General features: G+C 36.6%; 1 protein-coding gene across 1 annotated transcript; it reads left to right on the forward strand.

The window, feature by feature from the left end:
- The first annotated feature begins 10215 nt into the window (after positions 1 to 10215).
- Positions 10216 to 12883, forward strand: LOC140801042 (uncharacterized). Its single transcript, XM_073156033.1, has one exon. The coding sequence runs from the start codon at positions 10311 to 10313 to the stop codon at positions 12810 to 12812; it is 2502 nt and encodes an 833-aa protein (XP_073012134.1). The 5' UTR covers positions 10216 to 10310; the 3' UTR covers positions 12813 to 12883.
- The last annotated feature ends 10031 nt before the right edge of the window (positions 12884 to 22914 follow it).

Below are 22914 nucleotides of genomic sequence, written 5' to 3' on the forward strand. Positions count from 1 at the left end.
ATAGGAGATTATATTATTTAGTAGCAAAAAATGATATTAATCAATGTATTGTGTTATTTAGTCATGTATTAGTTTGAATTTAGAAATCCACATGAAGTTGTAGATAATTGAATAAGATTTTCAACATATTAAAAATAATACCAATCAAAGTTAATATGAGAAAATTATGAACAAAATACTAAAGTATAGCAGAGTAACAGATTCTATTAACTGTTTACATATAACATCAACCAACAATGGATTATGTATTTTAGCAACATACTATATAAAATTTGAAGATACTCGTGAGAGATGAAATCGTAGATTGGATAAGATTTTAAATGCATCTAAAATAATATTAGTTAGAATTCATATGATAAAAATATGATTAAAACACCAAGAGGTTGTTTGGTTGAGAGCTTTTCTAGATACTGCATTAATAGATGCATTATCTAATCCAAAAACCATTGCTTGGTTTGGTGCACCAAATCTGAAAATAGTATTTCAAAAAACTAATTAAACTCAGATGCTGTCTTTTAGCAATCACCTTGTTCAAATGCATGTCAAAAGACTTCATCTAGCTATCTCAATCTGACTTATCTTTCTTATCTCATTTCAATTCCAACCCAACCCAAACTCATCTCCCTCATCTTATTTCAATCCTAATCCAATCCCAACTCATCTCTCTCTTCTCATCTCATATTCATCCTTAATGCTAACTCATCTTTCTTATCCTCTCTTTTATTCTCTTCTAATTAAACACTCGTCTACTAAATATGTTAGTATAAAATATAACTAACCAAATATATGTTTAACAAATATACAACATTATAAAATTTAATTAACCAAACAAGTCATTTATTTATCTAGATACAACATCTCTTAATACAAATGTACTTCTAAATGCAAGAAATCAAACAAACCCCTAAATAGATGTATGTTCTTAAATGGATGTATTTTTTAAATTGTCACGTTAATATAAATTTTTAACTCTTGAAATGGTTGAATTTGAATATACTTATAAGAGATAAATTTGGATACGTTTTTCAATGTATCCAAAATAATACTGATCAAAGTTCATATAATAAATGTGAATAAATATATATTTTTAAAAATTATAATATGTAGTTATAAAAAGTAAGAGTTATTTGCACTTTACCCGTTTTGATTTGGGTCAATTGCATCAAACCCTCATATATATAAGCACTTAACTCTCCTATGGTTTAAGACTATAGTGCAATAGTTATTTTTTTAATTTATATTTGACCAACCTAAATATAGACTTCCTGCAATAGTTTATCAAAGTGATACATATACAATTTTTTGTGACAAAATATTCAACATCAAAATTTTATTTTAAAAAAGTATTCAAGAATTATACACACTTGCTTGAGTTTTCTTATGGTTCACATAATTTCATAATATATGATTAAAGAGATGCATGTAAAGTCTGATAAATATTGATCAAAGTACAGTTTGATATTATCTTATGTCTTAGTTTTAGATCCTCGTCGTAAGCTAAAATTTGACATATTGTCTTAAAAGATTTATGGTTTTAGATTCTCAAATAAATGTTGAAAAAAGTTAATCTCACTCTTGGTTTGATATTTGAGGAGTACAAATAGAATATATTTTCTATCTTTTCAATTTGTAGAGCTTCTTCTATTTCTACTAAAGTTGTGGACAAATACAATGATAGTAATGTATTTGATGATTATGCTCAATATGATAGTGATGCATTACAAACACAAATGTCACAATTGAGACTCTACATATAAGAGCCAACTAGAGACTTGGATAGTGAGTTGAATATTTCAGACCATAGGAATAAAACTTCTATGTGATATGTAGATATTACATAGATGGTTGGTGATTTCTTAACAATTCCGATCTCTATTTTTTTTTTTTATTTGTGGCAACAAACATATATCTATATATTCATTACCACAAAAGAGGGCCAAAAGTGCTATCAAGTATCCAGCGAGATATCCAAAGCATCCCTATACAATAGATTAAATATATTATTTGGCCGGGTGTTAAACTAAACCGTCGAAAAGGACTGAATTCTCCCTTGGTTAACCAACCTATCAGCTACTAAGTTGGCCTCCAGATAATAGTGGGATAAATGGTTGATTTTTAAGACAAGTAAAAGATAAAAAATATCCAAAAAGGTATGTCGCCATTGCCATAGATAGTCTTTCTTAGATTGAAGAATGTTGATTAGCCTTTGCGAGTCAGATTGCACAAGGAACTCAGATAGATTATGTTTTCTTGCTTGAATCATGACAGCCTTTGGCGCTTCTGCTTCTGCCTCTATTGGGTCTTCAGCTTTCCCACCTAGCCACTATCTTCATCTAGCATTCACCCTACTCTATGGTTGTCCACCACCCTCAGACGACCGCCAACGTCATATATGTATCAATTTGTCCTATTATAATATTTTTCCATTGTTTTATTTATAACTTTTCATCTCAACCTTGGATTTACGTTAAACAAAGCCATTAAAATCTAAACCCATAAGGCTACCACCCATAAAAGTATCAAAATATTCCAACATCTAGATTGATCTAGATTTGATTCGGAACATGTCGGTTTGAGATTCCTTCTATTTCCTCTATCTCATTTGCAATAAGTGGTATCAAAGACCAACATTCAAACATAGGACATGGGGATAACGTTTGGATTAGTGTATTTATTACAAAAAAAATGTCAAAATCATTAAATTGAGAAAAGTTATTTTAAGTATGAATTCCCAAATAGTAACTTGGGATTCTATAAATTAAACTCAAATTTTAATATAGTAATTAATAATATATTTCATACATATTGACTGGTTTCGATAATTCATATATTTGGATTCTATATAGGAGAAAATAAAGTTCATATTTGTGTTCCTATAGGAGAATAATAAATAATAAATTTTCTTCCTTCTATCTATTTAAAAGAATAGGAATTCTCTCTCCTAATCCTAATGAAGGTAAAATTAGAAAAAGATAGAAACTGCATTTAATGCTGCAGCCTTGCATTGCTTGAGAAGGTGACTTGGTCCAAACATAAATAATTTTTGTTTATGGTGCAAGCCACTATTGTGCCACATTTTGAAGATTCGATCTTGAACATTGTAATGCCATATGACTAAAATATACTTGGTAATATTTTTATAATATGTATGTAGTGAAAATATATTGATATGTTTTCTCCTGATGTCGTTTGTAATGGTATCGATATTGTATGAATTATAGTCAATCAAATTAATTTTTGGGTGGAAATTCCAAAACTAAGCATGAGTAGATAACATAATAGTTGCAAAAGAAAATTACAAATATCTATTTACATTAAACTAAGGGAAGGGCATTAAGGTTAATTTATTTTTATCCTTTATCCTAATTATTATGAAAATTCATGTGGCAGATAGAATTCCTAATTTGACTAGCTTTTTTTTTTCTTTGAGGGAAAACCTGTAGGCGAAGGTAATTCATTAACTTTCTAAGATTACAACGATAAGATCTGATATACAAAGAGTAGGAGACTTAGAGCAACAACTCTTTGACAAAAGTCCCACACTTGATCTACAATAGAGTAGGAGACTTAGAGCTCTCCGCCTTAAGCTTAAGGCAAAGGTAATTCATTAACTTTCTAAGATTACAACGATAAGACCTGATATACAAAGAGTAGGAGAAACTCTTTGACAAAAGTCCTACACTTGCTCTAAGACAAAGATGGAAGACAACGTCCAAGCACGAATCTAGTGAGGGAGAGGAGGAGAGCAGCGGAGGTGGTGAGGATTGTTGGATGGGAGCAGCGGAGGTGGCATGGAAGAGCAGCTGTAGGGGTCACAAAGTTGAGCGGTAGTAGTGTGGAAAGGAGAGGGAATAGGAGATGCTGACACGGGTGATGTGTGGCGGCATCGAGGGGAAGGAGAGATTATAGCAAGGAAGCACAAGGGATCTGACTTTAGTGGGGGAGGAAGAAAGACTAGGAAGGAGAAAGAACAAGGGGGATAACTCTATGCTAAACCCTAGTTCGCTGTTCTCCTTGGTGGCAACTCTTTTGGTTCCTCAAACAGTCTAGCAAATTTATCTAATAAATTAGACAACTCGATGATAGTATCTAGACTTATTTGAGGCTCATCTCCTGCTGGTCATAACTAAAGAAGATAGGCCAAATCACTCGCACATGGCAGCCCTACCATCGGCTGCATCGCAGAAATCGGCGGAGATCGAACACCATCAAGACGCACATCTTTGTTTCCTTGCTTAAATTTCATCCACATGCTTTGGAAATAAAAAATGACGAGTCCCAAGCTTTGTAACCATTGTGTGCCTAGGACAATGTCCGCTCATCGCAGCGCCAATGGATACAAGTCTACAATGATGTCGTGTCCTTGCACCCGTATACCGACCCAACGACACAAGCTCTCCGCCTTAAGCTTCGTGCCGTTTCCAATAGCAACATCAAATCCCGTGGTCAGTTCAGCATCAAAACCCAATCTCCTCACTAACCTCTTGTCTAGAAAGTTGTGTGTACTTTCAGAATCGATGAGGATGTGCACACAATGCTTTCTAATGAGTCCATCTACCATAACATCCTCAGCGCGGAAGTACCCGAATATGCATGCATCGATATTTCAGCTTAGATATCTTCCTCCGCACCCTCCTCAACGGCCTCCTCATGGACCTCCTCTGGACACTCTCCATCATCAGCAACCTCATTATCCTTCTCGAGACCGTCGATGAGCATGACATTCCCGATCGGTTTGGAACACCGATGACTAGGGGTGAAACGTTTATCGCATCGAAAGCAAATGCCCTTTGCTCTTCGCTCCTCCACCTAGTAGGTGTGAGAGTTCGAATGGAGAGGGGGGGTTGTGCCTCCTCTAACATTGAAAGAAGGTCTCAAAGATGGTCATGATCTAGTACTCGCAGCCGCTGTTTTTGAACCCGCAAAATTTTCAGCCGACATTCCAAGCGCAAGCCGCCCATCTCGGTTGCCCCAACTTATTTTTGCTGCCATCTTGGGAGCCTTATACTTTTTCTCCATCCTCACAGCCTTCTCAAAGGCCTCCTCAAGAGTGGTTGAACAAATAGCACGAACATCCGTTTATATCTCCTATCGTAGCCCTGAAATAAATGTGCTCATCAATGTTGTTTCAGACCAAGGTGGCTCACAACGATTACTAACTCTTTCAAATTCAGCTTGGTACTCCAATACAGTCGTCCTCTGAACCATCTGCTTAATGTGGCAGAAAAATCTTTATATGTCGATATCCCAAATCTGCGTGTAATCCTCCCACAAAAGTCAGCCTAATCAGTAAATCCTCCACCACGAATAACCGATCGATACCAATGTAATGCCGTTCCTTGGAGGTGAAAGCTTGCCATCTGGACTTTTGCATCCTCCGCTATCTCTTGACAATTTCAACTTGAAACACCCAATCCATTGGATCACCGCCTTGAAATTTTAAAAAGTCCAAGCATGCGGTTTTCCTCCGAATAGCATTGTCGAGTTCGTGAAAGATCCTTAGTTCAAGTTTGAACCTTTGTGCATATTGATCTCCTTCTCTAAATCCTTGAGCACGTCCATCACCATCTCCAAAGAGATCAACCTTATCCTCAAAGTGCCAATTGTCCTTTTCGACGAAGCGCACCGGTGCCGCACGCCTCTCGGTTTCCACCACCGCCGGTCTTGGGTTTTGTAACGGAGGTGGGGCATGTTGTGTAGGCATAAGTAAAAGAGGATCATTAACACTAACATGTCGCACCTGGACCTGTGGAATATCCATTCGATGAGGTCCCACCGCTGGTCTTTCTTGAAGCACCGATCGTCGTCGAGGAGATGACGAAATCGATCGGTTCATGACATATTCCTTTAAATCATTATGATCCTTTACATTGCGTCAACTCTATGCAGCAATGTTTGGAATATGCCCCTAAGTTCATCCGCCAAGCCCATATTCACACCCATGGACGTTGGTTTACTCGATCTTGTCGTGGTCGCTCCAAAGGAATCAACCTCACGGTTAGGGTTATCGTGAGTTGAGTCTTCCCTTGTCGGTGTACTCTCTATTGGTCTCCTTGTTGATGTCATATTCCTTGTTTTCACCATTAATAGAGGTCTGAGGTTTACCTAGCTCTGATACCAAATTGATGGGTTACGGTACCAAAAGATAAGCTACAAAACGATTCCTTCAAGATTTAAATTTATTACAGAAATCAATCTGCGTAACCATAGAAAAATATTCACCAAATATTCTTTAGTAGTCAGAAAATTATGAAGCTAAGTGGGTTACATTTGTAACTCCCTAAATTTTTGTATTTATCCCTTCACAGATTCGAACTAAAACTGGGACGAAAATATGAAAGAACGCGGGTGATAGTGGTGGTGGTGACGGGTGGAGTGCATGTTAGGGTTATGGATGGGTATGGAGATGAAGGTGGATGGTGGAAGGGATATAGACGAAAGGGAAGAAGTGATCGAGATCCCAAAGAAGAGGAAGGACTCGATAGATGAGAGAGATTAGAAGTTAGGAGATTAGAGGTGGTAGGTTGGTGAAAAGGGAGAAGGGAGAGAGAATAGAGAGAAGATAGGAAGTAAGAAATCAATAATCTAATAGCATAATAAATTTGGTTGCCATCCACACCTTTATAGAGGCTAGCCAACTAGCCTTAATACAATAACTAACCGTAATCCTAGTGTAATCCCGTTGATTGCATTTGAACGCACCCGATCACGTTCAAATGCACAAAAAGACATTCTCGTATGTGCGAACGTGATGCAGGTGTTCGAACGCGGCCAATCACGTTCGAACGCACTTTTCACGTCCTCTGTATTTGTTAACTTGATGTAGGCCTTCGTAGGGGCGTTCGAATGCGATCTATATGAATTTTATTTTAATAAAAATAAACAACTAATGCAATAAGTAAAGACTCTAACAAGGTGTATCATACAACAACCTCATGCCCCCTCCTTACACTCGATAGAAGGCAAACCGAGGAGAAGAAAGGGGGTGGCTGCCGGCAAACACCGCTATCAGCAGCCGGGGCAAACACACCTGCTCCCTCTCTCCGGCTAAGGAAAAGGCACACAAGGAGCCGACAAAATTAGAAAGAAGCATGAGTTTGACCATCTCGATAGGAAGAAGCTCAACAACGATAAGATAAATGAACCGGCAAGACATCGGGGAGATCGATGAAGATATGCTAGAAGGATGAGGAGGTCGAGAGTTAGTGCGCACAACCTAAGGATTGTTTATCTAAGGTGGTCGGCAGCGATGAGACAACTCCTCCATGGCCGACAACTATGGAGGTTGCCAGAAATCATAACCAGGCCACGAGAGCCCCAAAGAGTGACATCAATAGCTTCATCTCACAAAGGGAAAAGTATCCAACCAGACCGGGAGAGGAGATGCAGACGGAGATGGCTGGAAAAGAGCTCAAAAGCCGAAGAGGTGAGGCTACTATGTGTAACCTCAACCGAGAGAAGAAATGACCTATCAGTGACTGCGGGGTGTGAGAGGAAGGAAAAGGGAGAGAAGAAGAATTGGGTAGGAGGAGTGAATGGTTATTTATTTATTTTATAAAAGGTCTATTAGGGCAAGCGAAACTTGGGTGACCCTCTCTGTAGCACCACAAGCACCTCTCTTTCTCCCTGCGACTTGGCAATATGACCAGGAGGACGTCCGCACTTCAAGCACGCACTTACCTTTACAGACAGAGGAAGAAGCCACCAAGGACTTGGATCTGACGACAAGGGTGAAGAAGACTTCTACTTCTAGATGTTGGATTGGAACGATTACCCAAGGAGACCACTTAGATGATTGGTAAGATAGTAAAACATCTTTAAACGATTGAGAGTAATGATTAAACTTCCCTTTATTATTTCCTTTATGAGAAACATAAGTCCAACCAACATACTTTGCGACGTGTGAACATATTATTTACATTATATACTTTATGAGGATACCCGACCTTTCATAGGCATCTCATTATTTATATACTTCCTTCTTTGATGTTATATAAAATATAAAAAAAATAAAATTACTATAATTACTTTTTAATTTGATGTAAAGTAAATTAATGAGATAGATATTAAGAGTAAATTATTAATTAGATTAATATATAGTATAAGATATAATTTTAATAAATAATATTTATATTTAGGATTGCGCTATCATTTTATGTCTCTCCTATTTTTTTTTCTTATCCTGGAACTAAACAGGACCTTAGGACAATTTGTGTCTTATCTCTAACATTTTTTTATGATTATATATTACAAAATGTATGTATTTTGTACCAACACAGATAAGTTTGATGTGATAGTAAATGATTATATATTAGAAACAATGCTCAACGAGAAAGAGAAAGACGAAGAAAAATGAGAGAGGTGACAAAGGTCAGCTAGTCTTGGGCCTCTAGTCCTAAGTTGACTTGGAGTCAACTAGTCTACGATCCACTTCTTTCTTCTCCTCTACGCTACGGCATCTAGTCCTACCGTGAACGAAACGACACCAGCAAAGTTGCACCCAAGAAGCAGGTAGTGTTCACAAAAGCGATTGGTTGAATTTCTAACGTAAGTAATAAATTAAATTGCAAGGAATCAATGTTTCAAATTATTTATTACTATTTTTAATAAAACATGAGTATATAAGATAATTATACGCTCGAGAAAGGAAGGTAACTTCTTGTAATATATAGATTAAGCAAACACGTCAACACTTTCAAACAAACAAGCCACAGTGAATCTAAATCTTGTGTATATAATGCTCTAGTAAAAAAATTCACTAAATTAAATTAATGACATCGATCATAAACTAATAAGACTCAACCACTATGGTATCATAATGGTCGATCTTTTAATAATGTCAGCTGAAGATTATATCAGAGTATGTCTTTTTTTGTTATTTATCTTCTTTTCCAAATTTACAACATATCAGCGATTTATTAGAAATATTATGTATTTGATATGAATATTTTATTAATTTAAACTAAATTTTAAGTGATTAATGATGGATTAATAATGGAATTAAAAAAAGCTCAAAGAGTACTTTATTATCATATATTCATTTATTTAAATCCATGAAGAGAAGTGACCGAAAATTTATTATAAAATGGGTATCATAGCTATAAGAAAATAAAAAGAAGTGAGTTTAATACAATATTGAATATTTGAGAAATGTTAGTATGGTATATAAGTAACAAGCTTCATATGGACTTTGGGCTCCAAAAGCGGTACCTATTTTGTAGGTAAATAATACTATGCAAATTAACTCACACATGTGCGCCGCCCAGCCCGGCTCAGCTCGGTTTTGTTCACGTGTGTGAGTCAAGTCCAATTATTTTTTGCCTGATACAAATTTGGATTTGGTTTGATTCAGGTCTGGTTCGGTCAGTTTGAACCTAAAGTGGTGTGTCCCTTCACAATATATAACTGTTAATCAGTTCAGACCCGAGTTTGATCAGTTGAACCCGAAGTGGTGTGTCCCCTTCACAATATATAATTATTAATCGATTCAAACCCGAAATGGTGCATCCATTTATAGACCAGCTTTAACTGTTCGCATCTCTTCGTCGTGCATGTTTAATCCTATAATTCTGGACCGAATTTTGTTCATTCCCTCTAAAATCTGTTTCAAGTCTTCTGTCTGCATTTGAGAGAGAGTACAACATGATTTGGATTCAACAAGGTATTCAAATAACTCCTTCCTTTCGAGTGCAAGGCAGTCTGGGATATCAACGTCCACTATTTTAGAAGTAATCGGTGGAGGGCGAATTGGTCTTAAGGAGATAGTGTCTAATACTATACTCTACTATACAAAATTTTACATTTTGTAATCTATAAGTATATTTAATTAATTTATTTATTTTGAATTAGCTTTTTGTGACTTTTGAAATCAGATTGTTATTGCCAACACGATTTTGACTGTATCATTTCGTTTCTCGTGTTACCAACACCAAGTAAGGCCAAGCCAGCGTTTCTATCGTATAAAAGAAAATACATATGAATGCATGGTTTGAAAATTATTGGTCATTTCTACCAGCCCTATATTTCAATCTCCATCGATCCTTGTCGACCAATTAATGAAGTTATTCCAGTAGTGTCCACATTTCTTGCGTTTAAAGTAAGATGCACTAAAAATTTTATTCAGAAGAAAATAACTGAGTTAGCAAAGACTATTCGACGTGTTATCTATGGCACAGACAATTATGTCCCTTCTTTGAATTCCTTAACTCTTTCATTGTATTTTCTTGACTGCACCATTTTATTCTGCTCTATTATCCATGGCACAAATTATATAGGCAGAAGCCTGAGTATCATTTTCCACCAAATTATCAATGGAACAAACACTCATCCTTACCATCCTACTACTCACACTCCTCTTCCTCTTCCCTTTGGAAACCAATGGAGAAACTGAAGCACAAGCCCTTTTGATATGGAAGTCTAGGTTGAGCAATTCTAGCTCTCTTAGCTCCTGGTCACTCACCAACTCCACAACCCCATGCAACTGGTTTGGCGTCCGCTGCAACTCTGCCGCTAGCGTCGTGGAGCTTAGCCTATCCTATTCCGGACTCAATGGCACCATTGCTGAATTAGACTTCTCTTCTCTATCTAACCTCACCCACCTTGATCTCAGTTTGAATGATCTCTATGGACCTATTCCAGAAGAGATTGGGAGTTTGACCAACTTGGTCGAGATAGACCTCTCACAAAACCATCTCACAGGTTTGATTCCTCAAGTAATCGGCAACCTTACGCAGCTTGCTTTGTTGTCTCTCTACGTCAATGATCTCTATGGACCAATTCCAGCAGAGATTCAGAGTTTGACTAAGTTGGTCAAGATAATCCTCTGGGGAAACTACTTCACGGGCTCCATTCCTCGTGGAATCGGCTGTCTCAAGAAACTTACCACACTGGATGTAGGCGTCAACAACTTGACGGATAGAATTCCTGCAGAGATAGGAAACATGACAGCGTTGCAGTACTTGGGCCTTGACGCAAACCAGCTAGAAGGGGAGCTACCAACCACCATCTCTCAATTGCCAAACCTCCAGAACATATTTCTACAGTCCAATCAACTCAGTGGTAGCATCACAGCAGAACTTGGCAATTATAGCCTCTTATCAGACATTGATTTCTCAGATAATTACTTCTCAGGGATGTTTCCAATGTCAGTATGCAATCGCGAAGAACTTCAATCTTTGTATGCAAATAATAATAGATTCAGTGGCCCAATTCCAGCTAGCTTGCGGAACTGCACCAGCCTACAAGAAGTTGACTTCTCCGTGAATCACATTAGCGGAGACATATCAAAAGCTTTCAGCGTTCACCCAAATCTTAATTGGTTAGATCTCAGCGATAATCTTTTGGGCGGTGAAATTCCGTCAACATTTGGGAACATGACCAGCTTGTCCCACCTATCCCTTGGTGGCAACCGCCTGACTGGAAGGATCCCACAAGAACTGGGTAGATTGGTTTCATTAAATTATCTAAACTTGACTGGCAACAGCATTGCTGGGTCTATACCTTCTTTCATTGGCAACCTTTCTCAACTTATCCTGCTCGACTTGTCTGACCTCAAACTCACTGGCCAAATATCAAGCATGTTCTCTAATCACGCCACCCATACTTTTTCCAATTTCACTTTCTTACCCACTATCACATCTCTGTCTCTCATGAACAATCTTTTAGTTGGCACCATACCTTCATTCTTCTGTACTATGAATTCTTTGGAACTTCTCGACTTATCAAATAATTGGTTATCAGGACTGCTTCCTCAATGTTGGTGGGATATGAATCTTCTCCAATTCATGAATTTGGAGAACAATAATCTTTGTGGGAGGATCCCAAGTTCAATGAGCGCCACCGATCATCATCTTCAATCGTTGCACTTGGGTAACAATAGTCTTACAGGAGAGTTTCCTTCAGTACTAAAAGCCCATACAAAATTAATTGTACTAGACTTGGGGGAGAACATATTCTATGGCAAGCTCCCAACGTGGATAGGTAATAGCTTTCCATCACTCAAGATCCTTCGCCTACGATCCAATATGTTCAATGGTAGCATTCCTCCACAATTATCTCGTCTCGATTCCTTACAACTCCTGGACCTTGCTAATAATAATTTTACAGGAAGCATACCATATAGCTTCAATCAGTTTGCTTCCATGGCCGTAAGACAGCAGAAGGTGAGAAAAGAATTCAATTCAAATGTTCACTATACTGAGAGTGTTCAAGTAATATGGAAAGGGGTAGAATGTTCATTCAAAAACACACTTTCACTTATGACGGGGATCGACCTATCTTGTAATCTTCTCTCTGGTGATATCCCTGCTGAGTTAACAAGTCTTTCAGGTTTGCTATTCCTAAATTTATCAAGGAACTATTTGACTGGTGAAATCCCAATGATGATTGGTGCATTGAAATGGTTAGAATCTCTTGATTTGTCGAACAACCATCTCTCAGGTACAATTCCTCTTAGTATCTCAGATATATCATTTCTTGAAATCTTGAATCTATCAAGCAATAACTTATCGGGAAGAATACCGTTAGGAAGTCAATTGCAAACATTTACCAACCTAAGTTACATAGATAATGATGGACTTTGTGGCCCTCCATTGACCAACAACTGTCCAACGGATGCAACTTCTGCTCAACTATCAAATAAAGACAATGGAGATGACATGATATGGATATATATCTCCATTGTATTTGGATTTATTTTTGGGTTTTGGTTATTTTTTGGAGTTTTGATTTTCAAAAAATCATGGAGATTTGCATATATTTCCTTCATCGATAATATGCAAGTCAAGATCTCCAAAAAATTGAAGATCATGTAATAAATATCTTGGAATTAGTCATATGTTTGAGTTTCTACAATAAATGCAAGGATTAATCTTATTCCTCTATACTCTTTATAATTCTATTCTATAATAGTATTTTCATGCCTCTTCTAGGAAAAGGAGGAAAAAAGTTTTACCTCTACAAAGCTGGTGATTGTATAATTACACAAGACAATCCATTCTATTGCAACGTAGGCCATTGCATGGTCAGTCTTATATGTGAAATGACTTATTTTATGCATCCATCAATCCCAAAATTTTCTTCTTGTGGATATGTAATTTTATATGGAAGAATGTGTTTAAAGACCAAAATGGCTATTCCATTTTGTGAATACTTTAACGCGTTAAACTATTTAGTTCCTTGCATGAAAATTAAAATGACGATACCTAATCAGTAATAAGATGTCAACTTATATCTTGTGTAGCATAACTTGAGATAACATTAGATCTTACATTTTTCAATTGCATCATAAAAGACCAGCAATTCTCAGCCAAACCTTTTATACCACCATGTTAACATAATAAAGGAAATCTTTTAACAATAGATTACTAATAAGATAGCTGTAATCTGCTGCCTAACAACAATCTCCTCAAATATTTTAATTTAGACAACCATAAGCACATTGTAGTTCTGCATCTCAGGCAAGCCATGGATCACAAGATATCAATTAACTGTGCTCAAAAGTTTAGAAACACACAGTGATTAAACTCAAATCTTGCCAGCAGTTATCATTCGCAGCAAGTACTGAAATCAACAAGAAATTAAACAAATGATTATTCCTGAATTACATGCTTTTCCATCCATCCAACGAAAAATAACATATATCAATCATTCCTCCAAGCAGCTCCAAGAAACCCCTTTGTATATCTTCGGAGGTGCAACTATATCAGAAGTTGACAAAAACTATCAAAGAAGGCATGCAGGGACATGAAACTGTTAGCTTTCACATATTGTTGAATATTAAGCTAGCCTATTTGACTAGTTAATTAGATTAATGGGCTAGTATGGAATTCAAGAATAAATTAATTTGGTCCTTTAGTTTTGAGATGACTCTCAGTCTTCTCTAAGTCTTAGAATTATGGCAACCTTTTGGGTTCTCTAGATGTTGAAAAATGAAAATTTATGTAGTATAATTAAGAGTCATTTAGTATAACTAGGAGTCATATAAATCAACATATATATAAATGTGGTCTAATATTATGGAATGGGAAGCAAGTGAAGTAAAAAAGTTTAAAGTTTTTATTCATTTTATCTTGTGCTAAGTATCAAGAGAACAATCTTCTACTATTGAGTTTCTATCACCTTCTCTTAACAAAATAGTGTTAGAGCTAGGTTTCATTGGAGTACCATGAAGGTTTTCTATGGAACCCAAGATCTATAAGATATCGTGAAGAATAGCTATATTGAGCCAGAGAACATTACGACGCTCACACCACAATTATTCAATGAGTTGAAGGAGACTTGCTAGAAGGCCAAGAATGCGTTGTTCTTTATTTATCAAGCGGTGGACGAGGCAATTTCTAAATGAATCTCGACTGTGTCGACAATGAGAAAAGTATGGAATACACTCAAAGTGTCCTACAAAAGAGATGAGAAAGTGAAGATGGTCCTTATTTGTTACTGACTCCTTCAAGATAAAGGTGTACGTACAAACCTTATTGATCCCATAATAGAGACTATGAATCGTCTAAGAAATCATCTAGGAGATATCCACTTTAGTAGAATCCCAATATGGTTCATAGAAAAGTAGGAAATATCAATTCGTGAAAAAACCCCAAACCATATTTTTATAATAATAATATAAAACAATGAACATATAATTAAACAAAGATGAACGCCAAGATTTTTAACTAGAAAAACTGCAAACTAGATAAAAAACTACGAATTCAAACTCGGATCAAACCAATCACTAATAAACTGTAGTAGTTTACAAGACTGACTTACATACTCTCGTTGATACCCACGACTCCATCTGAACAGTCTTGCTCATTCGAACCTATGATTGACTGCTTTGCGTGAAATGCTTTCAATATCAGTGACCCTTAAGACTAACCTTCCATCTTGGTGACCCTTAAATGAAAATTTTCATATATTGAAGATGATGAAAACCTTTATAAGTCAATATTTCTTAATAAAAATTGCTTCAAAGTATGGCCGACAACCCTTAGGGTTTGGGTAACGACTCGGTCCCCCCATGTGCCTCCCACGAGGTTTTCCCTCCTATGAGCGTCACGTGGTGATTAGGAGTCTAATAACATACCATGAATATTAAAGAAAACCAAAAATAATAAAAACAGAAAGGGGGGCCCACAGGCCACAACAAATCTATCCAAATACAATAGTAAGGTAGGGACCCTTATAAGAGTACATGCTAAAAGTAAGATACAACAAGGGGTAAACATAAAATGGAGTGTGGAAGGAAGGAGGCCTAACGCACTAGGTAACTTGCTGCCAAGCTTTCGCTAGGGTGTCAATCAATTTGCATTATATATCAACTCTGAATGAGCCTAACGCTTAGCAAGTGGCATTAACACTAGTTAAGTATTATGGATAATAATATACCCAGTATGGAGAATGCATATGTAACTATACAACTCATCATTATGAAAGTAAAATGAAACATGTATGTCATGTATTTTGTTAGCACAGTCCAACTTGTTGATCTACTTTCCCAATGCTAAAGATAATTAGCAAGCAAATTGTTCGAGTTAAATGTGTAGCTCCACATTAAGAGCTTACCGAGGACATACTTTTTTTTCCAAGTTATTATTCAAATCACTTTATGAATTTAAAAATGTAGAACCTAGATGTCGCTAATATTAATCACATTCAGTTATCTATAGTCTCTAGGTTTTTCTATACGCAACTCAAATGGATAGTATTTTGGGAAAGCTTGCCGAATTATTTGGTGAAACCTAATCTATGATACCATGTTGTAACACCCGCCACCAAATACACGTGTCCCTTGCGTGTGTGTGATAGGCTCTGATACTAATTAATAAGCTCTGATACCAAATTGATAAGTTCTAGAACAAAAAAAAAGGCTATGCTAAGATTCCTTTAAGATTTGAATGTATTATAGGATTCAGTTCACGCAACTATGGGAAAATATTCGTCAAATATTCTCCAATAGTCAGAGAATAACGAAACCAAAAAAACCCCCTTGGATTTGTAACTTCTGGATCTACAACTTTTGTATTTACACCCTTTGTAGATTCTAACTGTAGTAGGGACGAAAATACGGAATAACGTGGGTGATGGTGGTGGTGACGGGTGAAGTGGATGTTAGGGTTATGGATGGGTATGGAGATGAGGGTGAATTGTGGAAGTGATTAAGGGAAATAGACGAAGGAAACGAAGTGGTCGAGATCCCAAAGAAGAGGGTGACTCGACAGATGAGGGAGGCTAGAAGTGAGGAGAAATCTTGCCAACGGTAGATGTGGAAGAATAGTGAAGAGGGAGGAGGGAGAAGTCTAGAGAGAAGATAGGAGGCAAGAAATCAATAATCCAATAGCATAATGAAGTTGGCTGGCTTCCACATATTTATAGAGGCTAGCCAACAAGTCCTAAAATAATATGAAACCCTAATTCTAGAGGATTCCCGTAGATCGTGTTCGAACACGCGTGATCGTGTTCAAACGCACTCAAAAAGCCTCATTTTCTGGATGTGCAAATGCGATACAAGTGTTCGAACGCGGGCGTTTGAACTCGCCCGACTGCGTTCGAACGCATAATATGCGTTCTCTGTATTTGCGAACCTGATGCAAGCGTTCACAAGGGCGTTCGAACGCAACCCCACCTACGTTCGAATGCGACCTACATAAATTTTATTTTAATGAAAATAAACACCTAATACAATAAGAAAAGATCATAACTAAGTGTATCAGTGTGGAACCCACATGATTTCCTCATGACCTGTTGGTTAACGTTTCAACACAATATATAAGAGAAAAACCTATATTTCTATAAATTAAATAGACGAAAAAAGCCCAAAATACTAAAGGCCACAATAAGTCCCAAAATACACCTCCATAAACAGATTTCAATGCTCAAGCAGAAGCCACAAGCTATCTAGCTTAATTTATAAAAATAAATAAATAAGAGCAATAAACGACACTTCTTCGCGAGCTCCTTCACTAAGTCCGGCTCATCTATTGATCTGAAAAATAATTCCACCAAAAGGTGATGAGCATAAAGCCCAACAAATTTCTACTTCTACAGTCTAAACATAGTGTAAATAACGATGCAATAATAGGTAAATATGAATATGCACATCATGATCAAAATCAATGCATTAGTACCACATACTCATCATATTCATCTAATGCACATATGCATTAGCAATTTACAACATGACATGCATCAAATACAGACTATCATGTCCTCAAACTCGAGCTCACACCGAGCTCTGCCCATAGACCATGCTAACATTATATAACAGGATATATACATCCTTTCAGACTATTAAGTCTTCAACTCAGGCTCATGCACAACCATGCCTTAGGCCATATCAAAACTCATGCCCGACTGCACAAAAAACCCCAAGGGAGGGTAGATCCTAGTGGTAACTCGCTAGCTCCTCATTCGACGAATAACATGATCGATTGTCCACCATTGTAGATTAAGAACCTCAGTCGTAAGCCCATCTCATAAGTCAGTATCGCACATCGATACTACTATCTGAGCCCTCAGCTCCATATTGTCACACTACTGTGTGGAAACTCATAAGCTGTCGCTTACGGACGCCTTCACCCTGGGTCATTGGGTACTGCTAGGACTATGTCATCCCACCCTTCTCTCTCTTACTTAAATATCTTAAAGGGTATAACTCTCATCGATCGATAGTAAACTGCCCATCGTCTGATGAAATAACTACTTGATTTTTTGGATCGACAAACTGAGACCTCAAGCATGGGCCATAATTTATATGTATAATAATATCCCCCACCTCTAACCCTAGCTAGGGAGGTGTCGAGTATTATCGAGACATAGAAGTCACCCTCTTTATGGTCGTGCATGTGTGCAAGTGGTATAATATTATACAGTACAATAAGCATAATGAAACACACATTGTTATCATGTATTACGTGCTATCACACATGATCATGTCCATAGATATGCATAGTAGTCATGGTAAATATAATTATGCTGAATAGAAGTGAAGTTAACATAGTCTACTTGCATTAATACTAGTAAATAATACTTGCACGTGCATGATATAAATGTGATGACGTCTTAAATAAAATATCTCATTCTCTACACTAGTCCTAAATTATAGGAGTTTCACTTGCTTGACATTGCTTTCTAAACAACTAGCTAAAACTGCGCTATGGAATCATCCTCGCATGGTGCAAAATTCACCTCGATAATAAAGTAATAAAAAGCATAAGCACAAATATTTACGATTAATTAATTAATTAAATAATCCTAGTAACGTCTAATATAAGCTTGGGTAGTTCAATTGAAGAATTCTTATATTTATTAGTCAAGTATGGCTGGCATAGTTGTATCAAGACCTGACATATTATTAAAAATATTTAAAATAATTTATCTCAAATTATTATTTAAATTATTATTATCAATTTACAGTAGATCACATAGACAATATTTAATTAATCAACTTCGTTAAATAAGGTAACTTGCTTAATATTATTTCCCTACACTGATCTATATAAATTCTCCAATAGGAGCAATGAATACAGATCCATTCAGACTATAGACTCCTTTGTTACAATTAATTTAACCAAAATTATAATCGACCACAATAAACTCCATTTAGAGTTAATTCCCCATTAAAAGCAATTAGCAATGGTGCTCTCAAGCCATAGTCTAAATCATTAAAATTGATTTAAAATAATTATTATAATTAACAAGTTATCCTGTAAAAATAATTAATTAAAGTTCCCCTTGACTTGGGTAATGAGATGAAAGATTAAAGTAAATTAAATAAATAAAGAGCAACTAATCCAAAAACCAACAAAGTTGGGCCTAAAGCCCAAACTATCCAATGTAGCCACTTGGCAAAGTTACCCCCACAAACTAGGGTTGGGCTGTGGCCTAGGCTGCCTGCAGCACAAACCCACCATTTGGGCTAGGCTACTTGTAGTCCAGCCAAGCCCGAGCTATGTTGGGTTGCACCCAACCCAGCCCAACTGCTATCTGAACTCCATCGCCCATTATTCCTTACCCAAAGCATGCCAACAGCTAATCGACACACCAGCCCCCCTCTCACCAATTGAGGAAATGTGCATAATGCAAGAATGGTCGGCCAGGGTGGCTGGCAGCAAGGGGGAAGGCTCTTCCATGGTCGGCGGCCATGGAGTTGGCCCACATCACCAGCCAAGCTATGAGAGCCCCGAGGTAAGGTGCCGTCGGCTTCCCCTTATGGAGGGAAGCTTCCTGAACAGCCAACGAAAGAAGATGTCGACAGTGATAGTTGGAAAAAATGCCTAGAAGGCCAACGAGGGGAGGCTACCATGTGTAGCCTTCACCGGGGGAAGGAACGATACACCCATCACTAGCAAGAGGGCGATGAGAGGAATAATTTGGGACTGGCGTGGGAAAGCACAAGGCTATCGATCGATCGGATTTTTGATGAAATTAAGAGGAAAGGAAATTTAGGAGAAAGCATTAAATACTTAATTAAACCTAAATTAGTCATACGTAGTGTAAGAGGACGTTCCGACGCATCAATCCATAGGGTTGGCTTCCTCTAGTGGCTCTCTGGCATAGCAAGACGAAGAAGGGGGTAAATGGCTTGTTGGCGGGGAGGAGGAAGAAAAAGAAAAGAAGGAAAGAGAGAAGAAGAAAAGAGGCGTGCATGCGACCGCCGTTTTAATTTTTTCTTAGGATGTTACACCAACTCTCAACCCTCGTTCACTTTGGAATGAGATTGGAAAATGCATAACTATTCTAATTTTTAATACTAGAAGAGGAGAACTAATACTAATATAAGTTATTCTAATGTTAAGTTCAATACTAGTATATGGAGTAATAATTATATTTGATGTGACATAAAATTGATATGAAAGTATTGGAAATTGGTGATATTTTAAACCAAATGACCAAAATACCCTTGAGCTGAGACATATCGAAAGCTTTTAGTGTTCATCGTCTATCCCTTGGTAACAACTGCCTGACTAGAAGGATCCCACGAGAACTATGTATATTAATTTTATTAATTTATGTAAATTTGGCTAGCAACAACATTGTAGGACCCATCCCTTCTTTCATTGGCAACCTTTCTCTACTTGAGGTGCTCGATTTGTCTCAACTCAAACTCACTGGCACCATACCCTCATTCTTCTTTACTATGAATTCTTTAAACTTCTTGACTTATCAAATAATCAGTTGTCAGGATTGCTTCCTCAATGCTGGTGGGACATGAATCATCTCCAATATTTGAATTTGGAGAACAATAATCTTTCCGGGAGGATCCCGAGTTCAACGAGCACTAGCAATCATCATCTTCAATCGTTGCACTTGGGTAATAATAACTTTACAAGAGAATTTCCTTCAGTACTAAAAGCCTATAAGAAATTAATTGTTCTAGACTTGGGGGAGAACATGTTTTATGGTGAGATACCAACTTGGATAGGCAATAGCTTTCCATCACTCAAGATCCTACGCCTACGATCCAATATGTTCAATGGTAACATTCCTTCGCAGATATCTCGTCTCAGTTCCTTACAACTATTGGACATTGCCAATAATAATCTTACAGAAAGTATACCGTATAGCTTCAAGCAACTTGCTTCCATGGCCATAAGACAGCAAAAGACTAGAATAGAATTCAATTCAGGATTTCAATATGTAGAGAGTGTTCAAGTATTATGGAAGGGCGTAGAATATTCATTCCAAAACACACTTGCACTTATGACAAACATCGACCTATCTCATAACTTCTCTCTAGTGAGATCCCTGCTGAATTAACAAATCTTTTAGGATTGCTATTCCTAAACTTATCGAGGAATTATCTGACTGGTGAAATCCCAATGATGATTGGTGCACTGAAGTTCTTAGAATTCTTGATTTGTCGAACAACCATCTCTCATGTATAATTCTTTTTATTATCTCTAAGATAACAACTCTTGACACCTTGAATCTATCAAGCAACAACTTATGGGGAAGAATACCATCAGGAAGTCAATTGCAAACGTTTACCAACCTAAGTTACATGGATAATGATGGACTTTGTAGCCCTCTATTGACCAAAAACTGTCCAACCGATGCAACTTCTACTCAACTATCAAATAAAGGCAATGGAGATGATATGATATGGATATATGCCTTTGTTGTATTTAGATTTATTTTTGGGTTTTGGTTATTTTTTGGAGTTCTGATTTTCAAAAAATCATGGAGATTTGCATATAATTCCTTCATCGATAATATGCAAGTCAAGATCTCCAAAAAATTGAATATTATATAATAAGTATCTTGGAATTTGTCATATGTTTTAGTTTCTACTATGAATGCAAGCAATAATCTTATTCCTCTGGAATATTTATAATTCTATTCTATATAACTTTTTCATGCCTCTTCTAGAAAAAGGGAGGGAAATTTTCCTCTTATTAGATATGTAATTTTTATATGGAAGAATTTGTTTAACGACCAAATTGAATGTTCCATTTGGTGAAAATTTGTACTCTTAACCATTTAGTTCCTTAGATAATTAAAATGACAATTCCTATATAGGTAGTACCTGAAATACAATAACAAGATGCCAACTTACATTTTGCGTAACACAACATGAGATAATAGTAAAATTCACAGGCCTCAGTTACAATGCAAAAGACTGGGAATCCTCGGCCAAGCCTTTTATACCATTATCTTTATATGTAAGGGAGATCTTTGATAATAGATTACCAATAAGCATAGTTGCAATCTGTTATCTAACTACAATCTCATCAAAATATTTTAAGTTAGACAGCCATAAGCATGAGCAACTAATACACAGTAGTGGAAGAAGTTAAATATGAATAATGGAAGACAATACCATCTGTAGGCTTCTGGCTGCCTATTACTAGAAATTGAGATACAATTTGCTTACAAGAGGTTGAGATAACTGAGATTCAGATAAAGATATTACATAAGATAAGAAAGAGGAGATTAATCATTAGGCAACAAAGGATTAATCATGGTGTATAACTCTTTAGGCAACAAAGGATTAATCATTAATAGGAGTTGCATGAATTGGGCAATTTAATTGATGGAGAAGGCAATATGGGGTCTGCTAAAGCTAAGATACTAGAGAGCTTTAACCATATTGCAGAAGACAAAAGGATTACCTTGGATAGATAGGTTTGATGCCATCAATTTTAGCTAGAGAAGTTACGTATATATTTCTTCTGAGAAAGAAAAATACCGGAAGATGTGGGAGTACATTCAATACCTAAATAATTAGGGCAGAGGTTCGAGATCTTTTAAGAAAAACTTTTGCCGATAGCTTGGAAAAGACGAGTGACATCTTGAATACTATCATCATTGATGATAATATCCTCCACGTAAATAAGCACTTTGATGTGATTCAGGTCAAATCGGATCACATCATAAGGATATTGGGCTTAATGGATCGAGTCTAGTTATTTTATTTATTTTGCTTATATAGTTTAGTTAGAGTCTAAGTAGGTTAGAGTTTATTTAATTAGCTAAGTTCAGTTTAGCTAACTTTTGCATAATTTCAAAAAGATATTCTACAGATATTCACCGGTCTTTCGAATATTATGAAACTACTAGGAGAAGATCGATGACGTAATGATCTATAACTTTCGTATTCAAGATTTCCCTAGATTCGCAATTATCTATGGTATAACAAAAATATTTCAAGAAGGATAAGGAATACTAATTTAGCTAAGTCATGTTTATCGCTAGGTCATATTTATCTTTAATGTAAGCCTTTAAAGCAAATCCTAGTTTAAGTCAATTTAGGACTAGCCTCTATAAATATGTGTAAATGTAGCCCTAATTAAAAGAAGCGTTGAATGAATCTGAGTTTAGCCAAATATTTTTTATTGCCTTTATCATAGCATCATCTTTATCTTTTACCATAGCCGTTAGATTGCCTTTATCTTTCTAGGAGTAGATTGAAGTCGTAGAACC

Source organism: Typha latifolia, chromosome 14 (genome assembly GCF_019914945.1).
Source record: "Typha latifolia isolate L0001 chromosome 14, TyphaL0001v2, whole genome shotgun sequence".
In the NCBI taxonomy this organism is placed as follows: Eukaryota; Viridiplantae; Streptophyta; class Magnoliopsida; order Poales; family Typhaceae; genus Typha; species Typha latifolia.